At 38.1% G+C, this 15,652-nt stretch overlaps 1 protein-coding gene across 1 annotated transcript; it reads right to left on the bottom strand.

The window, feature by feature from the left end:
* Window positions 1–756: 756 nt before the first annotated feature.
* LOC135618263 (alpha carbonic anhydrase 4-like) lies at window positions 757–5,707 on the bottom strand. Its single transcript, XM_065119137.1, has 6 exons — window positions 5,598–5,707; window positions 1,743–1,847; window positions 1,564–1,669; window positions 1,287–1,445; window positions 1,149–1,202; window positions 757–1,050 (listed from the first exon to the last, which is right to left on the bottom strand). Exons 3-6 carry the CDS (start codon window positions 1,648–1,650, stop codon window positions 964–966), a joined length of 387 nt encoding a protein of 128 aa, XP_064975209.1. The 5' UTR covers window positions 1,651–1,669; window positions 1,743–1,847; window positions 5,598–5,707; the 3' UTR covers window positions 757–963.
* Window positions 5,708–15,652: the final 9,945 nt, after the last annotated feature.

Here is a 15,652-nt window from a genome sequence, read left to right as displayed (position 1 = left end):
TCATTCAGAGTAATACTGCATTACAAAATACCAAGCTCTCCAATTTACATCAATCTTAGTCAGAAATAGTTTATATTTTGCATCTACTAACACTCTCAAATTACATATTTATTGAAATATAAAAAATAACACACATTCATCAACATGCTATAATAGTACTACAGTCAGTGTCCACACAAATACATCATTACCGGAGCAATGGATGATGGTCCGGTAATGATGTATTTACTTATTTGTTTTTGCTAATTCCTTGTTGTTCTGCTAATCATGTATTTACTTTATATTCTTCATGAGAAGTTGTCAGATAAAACATGCTCGGTCCTACTCAATTTTCTCTGCCAATGAAGACAGACAAATTATGGTCTTGTCCATAAACAAGATTGATTCAAATATTTGTAGATGACATGAACATGATACCAATTATTGATGGACGGATATGACTTCGTTGAACACGTCCCACTAGTCTGATCTGGCTTCCTCCTCAAGTTTCGTATTCTATCTCTCACCTCCATCAAAATTAGACACAGTACTTATTTGTAGGGCGTGTGTCCAGTCTCAACAGCTCACTGTAGCTACAAAAGACTTGGTCGGAGGAGGTAAAAGCCTGCAGCCTCGGTTCCCAAGAAAAAGTTCTTTCTAGTACAGCTCTCGTGATCCAAAGATCTGATTTCTACCGACGCTCAGTGTGTTTCCCATAAGAATCACATCTCTCTTGGCTGTATTTGATCTTTAATTTCCCAAAGAAAAAAAACAAGCTTATTAGGTAATCAAACGTGATGTACCATTTATTTCCAGACAACGGACATTGGCATATTACATAGTAGGTGTGACGAACTATTTTTTACTGGTAGATAGATGGCTTCTACCCCAGCAATATACATAGCAGAAGTAGCAACCCCATTTCATCATCCTTTTCAGGCATGGAAGTGTGCGTCGTCGGCGGTGCTCATCCACAGTTTCGCTTTAAGAGCTGGCATGGTCTTCGTGCGGCGGCTCGTACTTGTACACGTTGCGTCCTTTGATGGGCTGAACTGGTCTTGCGTTGTCCTTCTGCGAGAACGAGGGTTGAAGGAAGACGATGGTTAGGCAATGCAAGAAACAAAACGCTTCATCTGATGCATGGGAAAAAGATCAAACACCACACGTACATCATGCACGGGAATCCTCAGCGACGCCAGTTGACTCTCCGTTACGCTCTTCACCTAAACAACACCATACGATTCGGAGAATGATCATTCGACTTCCATGAGGAGATGGTAAAGGAGTGGCGGTAGGCACACGCGTACCTCTTTCATCACCGTCCATGTCACAGGCTCACCGCAAGGTGGGGTTGTCAAAGAGCCACTGTACCTGAAGTATGGTTCTCTCTCACCTATAAGAGGTGGGCGGATAGTCCCCACATACACATTGTCCTGTGTCTGGAGAGCTCTTAGGCCCTCCGATAACTGTGCCAAAAGAGACCGAAAGGAGAAAGAGGGGAAAGAGTTAGTCCAGCAGCTGACGAGAGAGACATAATAATCCTTCCACCTGCATGTCAAGCAATTATTGGAGGGGAATGCGAACCTGGTTCAAGAGGGGATCGGCAAACTGACCAAACTCGTACAACATGCCAATGACTGCTATTTCTCCCTCCGGAGTAGTGTGCACCATGTGCAACTCCAAGGGATACCTGTCGACAAAACTAGGAGTTGAGCTTGCCGATCGCTGGATCTACAAGTAGCAATAAACTTTGTAGTTCGAACCTTTTGCCATAGAGTTCATGCTCGGACGGTGAGTGCCAGTGGCTGCCGGAGATGGAATGTCTTCTCGCCGATCACAAGATCTCCTGGCGACCACCTCCAATTCACCTGACACGCATGCAACATCACAGAGAACGTAGGATTCAGTACTGTTAAAGCCAAGACATGAGGGCATTCCGTGATGGGGATATAAACAGGAATAATCTTTGTATAGGAACAAATACTAGAAGATCAAAATACGCAGCGGAATAAAATGGAAACACAATCAAACAGAACACCAAGATATATGTGGAAAACCCCTTCAATGTGAAGGGTAAAAACCACGGGGTAAACTAGAGATAATCCACTATGAGAATAATGAATATACAAATCTCAATCTCTTGCCCAAAACTCTAACAACAACCACAAGAGAATAACTGGGATACAAGGATCACGTCACTACCCACAATATCTAAAACCTCCCAAGTAATCACAGCAAGAGCCTACTGTAGATTTGATCTAACCTGAGATGAGAACACTGCTAGATGATTGTGAACAGTCTCTCTGCGTTGTCCTTGTCTTCTTCCCTTTCTTTCTCTTCCTTTTCTACCTTGTTCTCCTTCTTCTCTTTGGAATCTCGTGGCTCCAAAGATCTGCCTCGTTGCTGCCTTTTTATAGCTTTAATCTGTCTCTCAAACGCAGCCACCACACCCCCCTAATCTTAATTAGGGTTAGGTTAAGAGGGGGTGTGGGGTGTGGGCTGTGGGCTGATAAAGCCCACATGGGCTGAATATGGGCTATCAGCCCAACAACCTCCCCCTTCAGCCCATAAGGGAGGCTGTCTCATGACTCCTCAATGTGAAGTCATGTCGACCAACTGTCGGCATATATCCTGTCTTTCTTCTTGCTCAATATGTCCTGCAGGTAAATCAACATTAGGCTCTACACTATTTTCCTGCACATCTCCCCCATCACCCTGATATACTGGAGGAATAACTGGGTCACAATCTGCTAATCCTTCTACAGAAGTCTTGGCTGGTGCCTTCTTCTTCAAATCCTCAAAGGTTTGATCCTCAAAGAAGACCACATCTCTGCTCCTGAACACCTTCTGCTTTTTTGGATCCCAAAGCCTGTAACCAAACTGATCATGTGAGTAACCAAGAAAAATACATTCTTTAGACTTACCATCCAGCTTGGACCTCTCATTATTTGGAACATGTGCAAATGCACGACAACCAAATACTCTCAAATGCCTGTAGGAAACATCTTTCTCTGACCATACATGCTCTGCAACATCACCATCTAGGGCTGTACATGGTGATAAGTTGATCACATCAACTGCAGTCCTCAAAGCCTCATCCTAAAACCTTTTGGGTAGCTCGGCCTGTGAAAGCATACATCTGATCTTTTTCATGATGGTGCGGTTCATCCTCTCTGCAATTGCATTATGCTGAGGTGTACCAGGAACTGTCATCTCATGTTGGATCCCATGTGACCTGCAATAGTCATTAAATAATCCCGTATACTCACCACCATTATCTGATCTTATGCATTTCAATTTCATTTCTGTCTCCCTTTCAACCCTGACATGAAACTCTTTGAAGACATTAATAACTTGATCTTTGGTCTTCAAAGCATAAGCCCAAACTTTCCTAGAAAAATCATCTATAAAAGTGATAAAATAAAGTGCACCACTTATACCAAGAACATCAACAGATCCACCAGGAGTTTTTGTCCTCAAAGGACCACATACATCTGTATAAATACGGTCTAAGGCATGCATTTTTCTAGACAAAGCAACACTAGCAAATGAAACTCTATGTTGTTTACCAGCCAAACAATCAATACAAGGGTTCAGATGTATACCTCTGAGATCTGGTAATACCTCTCTCTTGGAAAGAGCTTGTAGCCCCTTCTCGCTCATGTGTCCCAATCGCCTATGCCACAACTCCATACTGAAGTCTTTCTCTGTAGCATTTAACTGTTCACCATAAGCTTTAGCCTGCAACCTGTACAAAGTATGACATTTCTTTCCACTAGCTATAACAAGAGAACCCTTACTGAGCTTCCATTGCCCTCTGTGAAATCTGCTTTCATACTCTTCGTCATCTAGTCTTCCAACTGAAATTAAATTCAGCCTCAAGTCAACCACATGCCTCACATCCTTAAGTACCAACTTGCAGCCAAGGTTGGTCTTTAAATGGATATCACCCATGCCAATGATGTCTGCTATGCTATAGTTGCCCATCTTGACAACACCAAAGTTTCCAGACCTGTATGTAGCAAAAAACTCTCTCCGAGGTGTAGCATGATAAGATGCACCTGTGTCAATCACCCACTCAAGATCCTGACATACACAAGAAAAAATATCATCAGAAGGAGACAAAATCAAATAATCACCACCCTGCACTATAGATGTAGTATTATCCTTTGACTCTGTAGACTCTACTTCTTTTCCCTTTTTCTTGTTCTTCTTAGGTTGCTTACATTGGTTCTTGTAATGTCCTTTCTCACCACAGTTATAGCAAACAATATCTTTTCTTGATCTTGACTTGCTCCTACCCATACGTGAACTGCTTCTGGACTTTAACCTTCCTTTGTTCTCTGAGATAAGTGCTTGTGAATCATTCTGAGATGTTGCCGAACTCTTTCTTCTCAACTCCTCATTTAACAAACTGCTTGTTACTTGACTCATAGTGACAATACCATTTGGCGCAGAATTACTAAGGGAAACCACCAGTGTCTCCCAACTTTCTGGTAATGAATTGAGAAGTAACAATGCCTGCAACTCATCATCAAGAGACATTTTCATAGAGGATAACTGGTTAGTAATACTCTGTATTTCATTCAAATGCTCAGCAATAGAAGCACCCTCTCTATATTTTAGGTTTACAAGTTTTCTGATCAAAAAAGCTTTGTTGCATGCTGTTTTTCTTTCATAGAGACTTTCTAATTTTTTCCAAAGAGAATATGCAGAAATTTCAGTAGAAACATGGTGAAAGACACTATCATCAAGCCACTATCTAATAAACCCAATTGTTTTTCGATCTAACCTCTTCCACTCATCATCTGTCATAGTTGTAGGTTTTGCACTATCCCCCTGCAAAGGTCCATACAAATCTTTGCAATACAAGAGATCTTCCATTCTTGGTTTCCATATCATCCAATTGTTTCCATTCAAACTAATCATGCGAAAAACATTACTGGCCTCCATGTTCAAATACAAAAATTAAATCACCAAAACCCTGCTCTAATACCAGTTGGTGGGGATATAAACAGGAATAACCTTTGTATAGGAACAAATACTAGAAGACCAAAATACGCAGCGGAATAAAATGGAAACACAATCAAACAGAACACCAAGATATACGTGGAAAACCCCTTCAATGTGAAGGGTAAAAACCACGGGGCAAACTAGAGATAATCCACTATGAGAATAATGAATATATAAATCTCAATCTCTTGCTCAAAACCCTAACAACAACCACAAGAGAATAACTGGGATACAAGGATCACGTCACTGCCCACAATATCTAAAACCTCCCAAGTAATCACAGCAAGAGCCTACTGTAGATTTGATCTAACCTGAGATGAGAACACTGCTAGATGATTGTGAACAGTCTCTCTGTGTTGTCCTTGTCTTCTTCCCTTTCTTTCTCTTCCTTTTTTGCCTTGTTCTCCTTCTCTTTGGAATCTCGTGGCTCCAAAGATCTACCTCGTTGCTGCCTTTTTATAGCTTTAATCTGCCTCTCAAACGCAGCCACCACACCCCCTAATCTTAATTAGAGTTAGGTTAAGAGGGGGTGTGGGCTGTGGGCTGATAAAGCCCACTGAATATGAGTCACCAACCCAACATTCCGGACTCTGTTTCTCGATTACCAGGATCTCATGCCCCTTGTTCTGCAACAAAGCAGGTCTGGTGCCGTAATTTGTTCTCAAGCTCCCCAATGATGTGCTGACGATGGTATTGCTTGGTTTAATCGAAATGGGTGATTGTTGTTCTCCAGTTTTGCACGTCTCCCATTCTTCATGAAGGTCTCCCCATGGATCGTAGCTGTACTCCCAATCAGCTCCTACCAGTAAATTGAGATGACTCAGTCAAAGAGGCCTAAATTTACATGAGACCTAAAGCACGGTCTTAGAAGGCCACTCACCAACACCACTTGCTTCGGAGACTATTCGACATCAAAAACTCAAGTCTGCCACAAAATGTGCATTTTTGTTGCTATATCATGATAAGAAAGATAGAACAATATAGTCACCGTTTGAATCATGCTTTTTTGGCTCTCATAAACTCCAGACACAAGGTTTTGCTTTTTGTCGACCAAAGTTTACTGTCACTAAAGGCTGCTAGCTATAGCTATCCGCAACACAAAGTAAATGGAAGACAACGGCTTGCAACTTCTACATGAGTACTAAGATAGATAGGGAGATCAAAGACATGTAATACGAATTAATAGGAAAAAAGAAGCCTTGTAGGAACTTCATTTTCTATCTGCAACACCGAGTAGGTTGTAGCTCAGACATAATCATTTATTCTTCGGCTATGTGAATAGTTACTGCGGGCGAAGGTCAATCGACTTATTTAGTGGCCAACTAAACTTTTGTGCTATCATGATAATTATGTCAGCATGATGGTGAAGATAGAGGCAAGGTTCATTTCAAATTTGCCTTCACACGATTGAGGATCACTGTGACTATATATATACATATACTATATATAAATATTTTCTTAAGAAATATTTATATTTTAGATTTTTCTCAATTGGAACATCCCTTTTGTTTTTTGTTTCCAAACAGTATCTTTAATTAAAAAAATGAATTATTCCTTTTTTTTTCTGTTATAATGTTTTAGCATATTGTAGTATTTTTGACTTGTTATAGTATTTTGGCCACCATAATAATAACTATGTAGACATAGTTAAATTAATGGTGCCTTTCGATGATGCCCATATGTCTTATGAAACATAGGTTGCATAAGATAATTATCACACTAATTATATAGGTCAAATACACCAATGAGACAGGGTAGGATAATAATCATGTCACGGATGGACAAAATTGATTGCAATTGATACAACATTAATTTAACTATGTCTAACTTTTTATGTTTCTAAAAAAATTAAGATATATGTTTCTCTCAAATTTCTTTTGGACAAATATTATTGTCTAATTCTCTACTGATAAAATAATATCTATTTCTACAACTTTACTATCAGCATGATTTGCCAGTGTGCTCCGTTAGTTTAGAGATGACCAAGAAAAATGACCCACCACAAGTATACTTATCTCGTAATCCAAATAGCAAAGCTTCATTGGAAAAGAGCAAAGACAATTAGCATGAACTTGATCAATCTAAAATGATAATGATCAAAGGCTCCATTGTTCTATATACCATGAAAAAAATATCACGTTAAGTTCCTAACTAATAAAATGAACATAATTGTCCAATTATTACATTGTTGTTGTTCATTGCTTTGAATTAATGAAGCATCAAAGTAGTAAGCATAACCAAGCATAAGTATATACATCATTATAATGATTAGGTTGGCTAAACTTGTGGCTGTCCAAAGATAAGGTCACATTGCTCGTGCAAGAGTCTGCAATGAACCCCTCTAAAGACTTCAAGTCATGACTAACTTATAATGGTTTTTTAGCATACATTATGGACCATACTTGGACTTGTTTTTGATGAATTAAATGATTTGTAAATCTAATTAATGGACAATCATAATATTTGCTTCGGTATTTGGCATAGAAAAACATCAAAACCATAAACCATAGAAGAACTATGGAGGAATCATTTGAAAGCAAACTACCTTGTTTCTTAGGCCTTGATTAAGTTCATTATTTTATGTACTTGTTATGTGTTTTGCAAATGTTCCATGTTCTCATGCTCAACCTTTATTTGTATATCATGTTCGTGGCATATGATTTATCTTTATGCTCATACATAGCTCTCATGGTTCATAATAGCCATCAAACATCCATCATCATGAGTCTATCCCTTAGGTTATTTTGGTAAATATAGACAGGGAGAGAGAGAGAGAGAGAGAGAGAGAGAGATATAGATGACCCAACATTGTTAGCATAAATGTAGGGTTTGCCCCACAAAAAAACCTCTAGATTTTACATGTAGCATGTGCACAACAAGAAATAATGCCTATAACATCATGTATACTGAATTAACTAGCTGCTACCTACCTGTGTATCATAGATCAGAAGACCGACAGGTGCTCTTTCTCGTAAAAAATTGCAAGTGATTTGGAAAGGAGCGGACTCACTTTGTAAAGGACCAACAACTAGAAATTTTAGTGAATGCCTCATAGCTATCTTTGCTCTTAGGAATTGGTACTATATGGACAGTACATATAACAAGCCAAGCCAGCCATGGACATTTTATTTTATGTAGTAGTAGTTCAGTACATTGACAGAAAAGCCCCAGCCATCCATGACATAATGATCTAAGCTATACATGGCAGCAAGTACTTGAAAGCATTTGCCCCATATACTGAGCAAATCTTACACATCCTATATACTACTGTAGCAGATAGCAATTCATGGCAGCAGCATAGTCTTAGGGCATGTAGCAGAACCCCATAAGCAGTGGTGTGGTAAATTGTCCGGGCGTGCAGTGCGTGCCGCAGTACTAACATCAAACATATTGTCGTTCTCGGCATCCTTCGTGGCACCAAAGGAATAGCCAACTGATGCATCTGCAGCAGCTTTTACCTTCTTCTCTCCGGGAATATTGTTGATGTCCTTCTTGACCTCCTCGTTGTTGCTTCCACCAGCACTACTGGAGCTAAACATAACTTTGTTATCAGCATGCACGTATTCCTTTACCTGAACTCCTCGAAGAGAGCTACCCAAGGGATTCTCCTCAAGCCTTCTGCTCTCCACACCAGTTTTGGAGAGGATGATGACCAAACCAAATGTAAAAACAAACACAAATGACATCTTCATTGTTGATCAGCTACAACAAAGAAAAAAAATTCACCATTTCAATACTAAGGTATCCTATATGTAACAATTAATTTCGAACTTTGATATATTCAACAGATACATATGCTAATATGATTAAGTAAATAGCTAAAACTAGTATTAGTCTTCAAACTTACCTTGAACTCAATTCCTCCAAGTTTGAGATACTGGATATAAGACATGATATTTATAAGGGAACCTTCAAGGCTAGAAAAAATAGAGAAAGTAACAAGATAAACATTGGGAATCTTATTGTGCGTATAGGTCATGCACGCATATCATACGACATAGCGTGCCTACAGATTTATTGTGTGAATTACGTCATCTGCACCAATGAGATAGTGGTGAATAATAATCATGTCGCCGATAGATGAAATCGATTACAATTGATGTCTAACTACATATGCTAGTCAAAAGGTTCAAATAGGCACTTCACTCAACCCTATATTGGACAACTATTAGTTTCCCTAGTTCTCTAATGATAAGACATATCTACTTCTATACCTATACTATCAACGTTGTTTGCCAATTTGCTCATTACTTCTTTGTAAACAAGTGCAGGGACAATTAGTATGAATTTAGTGAAGTTAAACCAACCAAAAGAATCTTGCTAAATTCCTAACTACTGAAATGAATATAATTTTTCTGTTTATTATGCATATATCTTGGGAAATATCATGTTCAATTCGTGACCAGTAATATGAATATAATTGTTCAATTATTATATTGTTGTTGTTGTTGTTCATGTCTTTTGAATGAAGCTTCATAGTCGTAAGCATAACCAAACATATGTAAACCTACATCTGCTCAAAAACACAGATTTAATATTAGCACATCCATTTACTATTTAACAACTTGTATAAGTTAGTAAAATGCCATTACAAATTGTTTAACATTGTTGTTTTGAGAACTGATTCTTGACTTAGATATTTTGGTTTGACAAAATTTCAATGTGCCCAGATGGAATGTTGCCTTTAGGGTTGGATAGAACTGAGAAATCCCTTTTTCTTTTTTTGCCTTTGGTGTTGTGTTTTCTATGTGCTCCTCAGATGTTCTATACATCTAATCCTAGTTCACATGCTTCTGCTCATAATCAGAACTCTTATGGTTTTTCATCATTACAAAAACTATTCCATGCATGCGTATATCCATCAAAATATGCAAATAAGAACCCAATATGGGGCCTCAGGTCTTCTCCCTCAGTTGATATAGTGCAAGATTCATTGTAGGACTCTATTCCTCTCCGTCCAAACATGAACTGTTAATGGAGTAACTATGAACATTCTTTGATGGCTAGTATTCCTGCATGGAATAGTTTCTATTCTTACCAAGTCCATCAGAAAAATATATGTATAATTACTGATCGAAGTATGAACTACAACAAAAGATACAAACATTCCTTGCATTCTAGTAAGCAGCATTGTGATAATTTGCAATGCCAAATAAGATTCTCCACATATGCTGGTGCCTCTCTTGGAGGAGTTGATTTATCTGAGGGTCATGCATATTTTTGCAAACGCACAAACATAAATTATGGTGCTGTCATATGCATTGAATCCCTGACTCTTTAGCGATAAGAGCACCAATGAGATATTGGAGAATAATAATCGTGTTGCCGATAGACAAAATGATTGAAATTGAGACCGAATTAATATAAATATGTCCAACTTTTTATGCTCATAAAAAAATGAGATATATGTTTTGCTCAAATCTCTTTTGGACAAAGATTATTGCCTAATTCTCTAATGATAAAAATAATATCTGCTTCTACAACTCTACTATCAGCATTATTTACCAATGTGATCTATTACTTGAGAGATGACCAGGAAAAATGACCAAGCATAAGTATACTTATCTTATAATCCAAATAGGAAAGCTTCTTTAGAAAAGAACAAAGACAATTAGAATGAACTTAGTCAATCTAAAATGATAATGATCAAAAGCTCAATCATTCTATATATCATGAAAAAAAAAATCATGTTAAATTCCATACTTGTAAAATGAATATAATTGTTCAATTATTAATTATTGTTGCTGTAGTTCATTGCTTTGAATTAATGAAGCATCAAAGTATGAAGCATAGCCAAGCATAAGTATAGACATCATTATGCAGGTTAGGTTGGCTAAACAGGTGGCTATCCAAAAGATAGGGTCTACAAGGAACTTCTTTAAAGACATCAAGTCATGATCCATGCTTTGGCCTGTTTTTGATGAATTGAATGAATAGAAAAGCTAATTAAAGGCTTTTTTGAATTAGTAAAACTTATGCTTAGATATTTATTTTTGACAAAAAATTCCATATATTCATATACAGTGTTGCACTTAGTCTGCTAGGAGGGGTATCGGCACATGGATAGAACTTTTAGACCAAAACTTCAGTGTTGACTGTTAATTATACTTGAAAATCCCATTATTTTTTTAGGTGTTTGGCATAGCAAATTATCAAAACCCTAAACCCTAGAAGAACTACATATGAATTATTTGAAAGCAAACTGCCTTGGTTCTTAGGTCTTGATTAAGTTCATTATTTTACGTACTTGTTATGTGTTTTGCAAATGTTCCATGTTCTCACGCTCAGCCTTTATTTGGATACCGTGTACATCCTCTACAAGAGAGGAGAGAGAGAGAGAGAGAGAGAGAGAGAGAGAGAGAGAGAGAGAGAGAGAGAGAGAGAGAGAGAGATGTCCCAACTTTGTTAGCATAAATGTAGGGTTTGCCCCACAAAGAAACTCCAGACGTTACATGTAACACATGCATAACAAGAAATATTGCCTGTAACATCATGTACATTCGACTAACTAGCTGCTACCTACCTGTGTCTCATAGAAGACATATATAAATTATATATATATTCTTCATGTATTTCATTTACCATGTTATTATGCATGTATACCATTAGAGAATGCTGATCTCACAAATTTCATGTTTCAAGTGTATTTCCAAGTTGATTTAGTAATTGTCCTGGTTTGAAGGATTGCTCGGCATTCTACATTCTGAGTTATCCATAGAAACAGTGTGGTCAATTTGAGGTTAGTATGTAAATTCTTCCTTCTTGTTTTTTTTTTCAAAATAATCTTTTTTCACATGCTTCTCTTTGCAGATCAGAACAACAGTTGAACGCTAGTTTCATCAAGAATTTCTTCATCTAAAACCCTGTTTTGACTTTTTTACACTATCTGCTTATTCAAGAAGCTTTAGGACAGAAAAGTAGTAACATAAGAACATGAATTTTATAGTTATGGTGAATGCAGTTGTTGTTGTATTAGTACCTATGGCTTACAATGGTACTAGTTCTGTTATTGTCTCCAAACTTGTAGCATCCTTTATGTTCCTTTATACAAATTGATTTTTTATTATACCAATAAGAGAACAACCTAAGCAGCAGAGGAAGATAATTAAATAATACACCAAGGGTGGTCATCTTTATGCCTTTCCTTTTGTGGAATCCTGCCTTTCTTAAAGGCCACTCATGTTGCAAATTGCATCAGGCAAGGTTGAGGATATCTGGTGACCGATTTCTGATAGCCCCTAAATTAGCAAGCTGGTAGATACGTGTTTGAGAGGCTTGCTCAGTGCCTTCAAGATCTTGGCACTAATCAATTATTGCTATTAAAATATGCTTCTCTGGTGATGTATAACCACCCACCATCTTATGATTTTGACTTGAGTGGAAGGCCCTTAATATTTTAATCAATACCACTTCAATTTGCTTTCTGGTCTCCTCTGTATAAATAAGCTTTCAGATACCTTCACAATTGATAGTCTTCAAGATTCTAGACAGTGAATCCTGTGCATGCAAGACTTCCTCGAGTTCAACAGAAACTTATCTCTTGTTTCTTGTCATGTTCTCTACTCCACTTGTCTTGAGACTCTACAACTTTCCTTCTGAGAGGACTGGAACGCTCCAAATGTTGTTTTGCTTCTGATGGTAGTCATTGCTGAAACCGGCAGAGTCGATCATCTGCTTTTGACTAAGAACAGAAGCATAGAAAAGCAAATCTACTGCTTCTGTCTGAGAAAGATATGGCTCCATCATTTGGTGGCTGAAAAATGAGAAGTGAGATGGCTCCCTCCGTGATGCAATGATATTTAGCTGACAAACTAGGTTGTCGGATGGTAGCTGGAATACCTTCCTAATCATGCTATAAGATGACAGTCTTGTCAGCAAAACAAGGAGCTTATCCTATGATGATCGTCTTCTATAGGATAAATGGAGCAGGACAGATCAGACAGGTTCATAGACTCGAGTTTTTATTCATGGAAATGGAAATCTATTTATCTCACACTTCATCCACATCTTGAATCCTAAGTGCATGCCGCTGTGGATGTCTTGGCTTGTTTCTTCCTCGTTGCCTTTTGCTTTACTTCCACTTTGATATTTTTCTTTTGGACTCTTTTCATCTATCTAATTCCTAATTGGATCTCTTTCTATTCATGTTTTACCAAAATTTCTTTGTTCCTGTCATTTTTATTATATCTTGAATGGGCTAAGTTTACTCTTATCTTTACTCAGGGAAAGGAAAAGAGAGCAAGATGTGACACTGGAAGAACAAAGGAGAGTGAAGTAGTAGATGCAAATAATTGCTGAGAGGCTCTTGGAGCTGCACCAGTGACATGCTAACAGTTTCTGGTGGTTCGCACAAGGATTCATATGTACCAGAGAAGAATAACTTAGGAGGTCAGAACGTGTGCTAGCATAAGATAGTTGGTATGGTGATACTACCTCGCTGATCCAGCAAGCGAGCCAACGACTTCATAGTCGATGTATTCTGTTCGGTATGGCCAGAACGAGATTTGTTGGATGTATAATTCGTCTCAACCCGAAAGTAATAGCTCAAATTAAACACATAGAACCTGATTATATGGTGAGAAAGGCCTTCGGCCTGACACCATGTCGGAGTTTAAATTGCTGCCGATTCATTTGTAAGTTTGGTACATGAGAAATGATTCACTACCATGAATGCAATAGTTATCTCAGATGATGATAATGTTTCCATTTCGTCTATGATGGCATATGCTTTGCTTGCATTCAGATTGGATGGAAGTTGAATAAAGAAATGAGTGCAATTTTTTCTCCCACAAGTACATGAAATACTTTGAAGGAGTAGATTTTAACTCATAAAATGCAATCTTCGAGTGTAGTTTGAATCAGCTAAGGTTGTGTGAAGTCCAGATGTATCAAGTACTTGCTATGTATCGTAAGATCAATAAGAACAGCTCAGATCTCATGCTTGAAGAAAAAGGAAACCGAAAGCTTAAACGAAGCTTTAGAAGTTGCAAATAATATCACATATTGTGGAGAATTGCATGCGAAGTTATAGTCAATCATCACTGAATTCACTATTTTCTTGGGTTAATCATTCAGTAAAATACATCTTTCAACGCCAGATCGCTATCAAGAATTTGTCAATACAAACCAAGATTTGAGGAGAAACGATCTCGAGAAAAGACAGATATATGCATTTTTGCTTGATGATGCTTGTAAATAGTTAATTCGGCATGATAGTATCAACTTCTTTTCCTTCGTATTATTAACTTCTTTCTACAAACCTTGACCTCCGTGTGTCTGTGTAGAGAGATAGAGAGAGAGAGAGAGAGAGAGAGAGAGAGAGAGAGAGAGAGAGAGAGAGAGAGGTTGTTTTTATATTACGGAAGGGCGTAAGGTTCACAGAGCAGGCGTTGACATCCATGCGTGGTCTACGCACCTGTAACCTATTCATGTACTCTTAGCACGTATGGCATCTCACATGCTGCTTTACTCCAACCGTAGTTTCAGGAACCATGGCTTCATCCTGTGCCACCGACATTTCCGCCATCTCCCGGCGTATACCCTGGACTATTCACCCAGTTGTTGTACTGATCTCTGGGTATGGCATGATGGTTATTGGTGTTGGTATTAGAGTAGCCAAAACTTTCCTCTCCTTGCTCCACCTGCGCTTGGCCTCCTCCATGGATGTCTTCTTCCATCAACACCTTCCTTGGCATCACCGAGCATGAGTTCATCACTAGAGCTCCAAGCAAGAGAATCCCCACCAACTTCATCCTTTCTTTGGCTACCCTGAGAGAATGATTGATGTAGGCTGCATCACAACAATATACCTAACTTGAGAGACCTGAAAGCATAAGATAAATCTCATCAACACAAGAAAGGAAGCTTCAGACAGAGGTACGAAGATTCTTACCGCGAGCTGGTGGTTCAGCGGGTCTTGGGGCTGCTTTTATAGGGAAGAAATGTTGTTGCCTCCATTTTGTTTCCCTTCTTCGTATGAAGAATGTTGGGGATGGAGGAGCAAGAAAAAAACAAAATACTATGATGCAAGTAAGAAGAAACCTTTAGACTCAAGAAAACTGATGTAGTATTAAAAAACAGGAGGATTGATAAGAACACTTACAAGATACCAAATGCACACAGACTCTTTCTCTCTATTTGCTTCATGAACTATGATCCTATTTATAGGACCTAGTGATAACTATAGCTACTAGATCTAGCTACTAGATCATGAGATAGTTATTGAAACCACCTTATAGCTACTAGATGATTGAGGTGGTTATTAAAATAATCCTGTAACCACTAAATCATGATAACTATTTAGATAGATAACTATGAATCAAATCTCAACACTCCCCCTTGATTCATAGTTGCATACACCAATTTGCGACATAAAATAAACATGATTTCGAACTGATTTGGTGAGGATATCAGTAACTTGTTCATCCGTTCCATAATACTTCATTGTTATGGCTCCACTTGCCTGAAGTACTCTTTCGATCATCTAAAGCTCATACAAAATCACTATTAGTGAAACCAAATAATTTACATTTAAATTTTGTTTTGAACACCCATTTTAACCCAATCGCTTTCTTTTCTTTCGGTAGATCCATTAGCTCCAAAGTTTCATTCCTCTTAATTGACTTGATTTCCTCCTTCATTGCTTTTCTCCATTCCTCTT

The sequence above is a fragment of the Musa acuminata genome, chromosome BXJ2-8 (assembly GCF_036884655.1).
Source record: "Musa acuminata AAA Group cultivar baxijiao chromosome BXJ2-8, Cavendish_Baxijiao_AAA, whole genome shotgun sequence".
In the NCBI taxonomy this organism is placed as follows: Eukaryota; Viridiplantae; Streptophyta; class Magnoliopsida; order Zingiberales; family Musaceae; genus Musa; species Musa acuminata.
Note: the sequence above shows the minus strand (reverse complement) of the source record. Positions and strands in the feature narration are given on the sequence as shown.

Coding starts and splice junctions, on each gene's coding strand:
- LOC135618263 (XM_065119137.1), bottom strand. CDS start 1,650: ATGGTGCACACTACTCCGGAGGGAGAAATAGCAGTCATTGGCATGTTG. Junction 1,203..1,286: donor CATGGACGGTGATGAAAGAG/GTACGCGTGTGC, acceptor GGTGTTGTTTAG/GTGAAGAGCGTAACGGAGAG. Junction 1,051..1,148: donor TGAGGATTCCCGTGCATGAT/GTACGTGTGGTG, acceptor TCGTTCTCGCAG/AAGGACAACGCAAGACCAGT.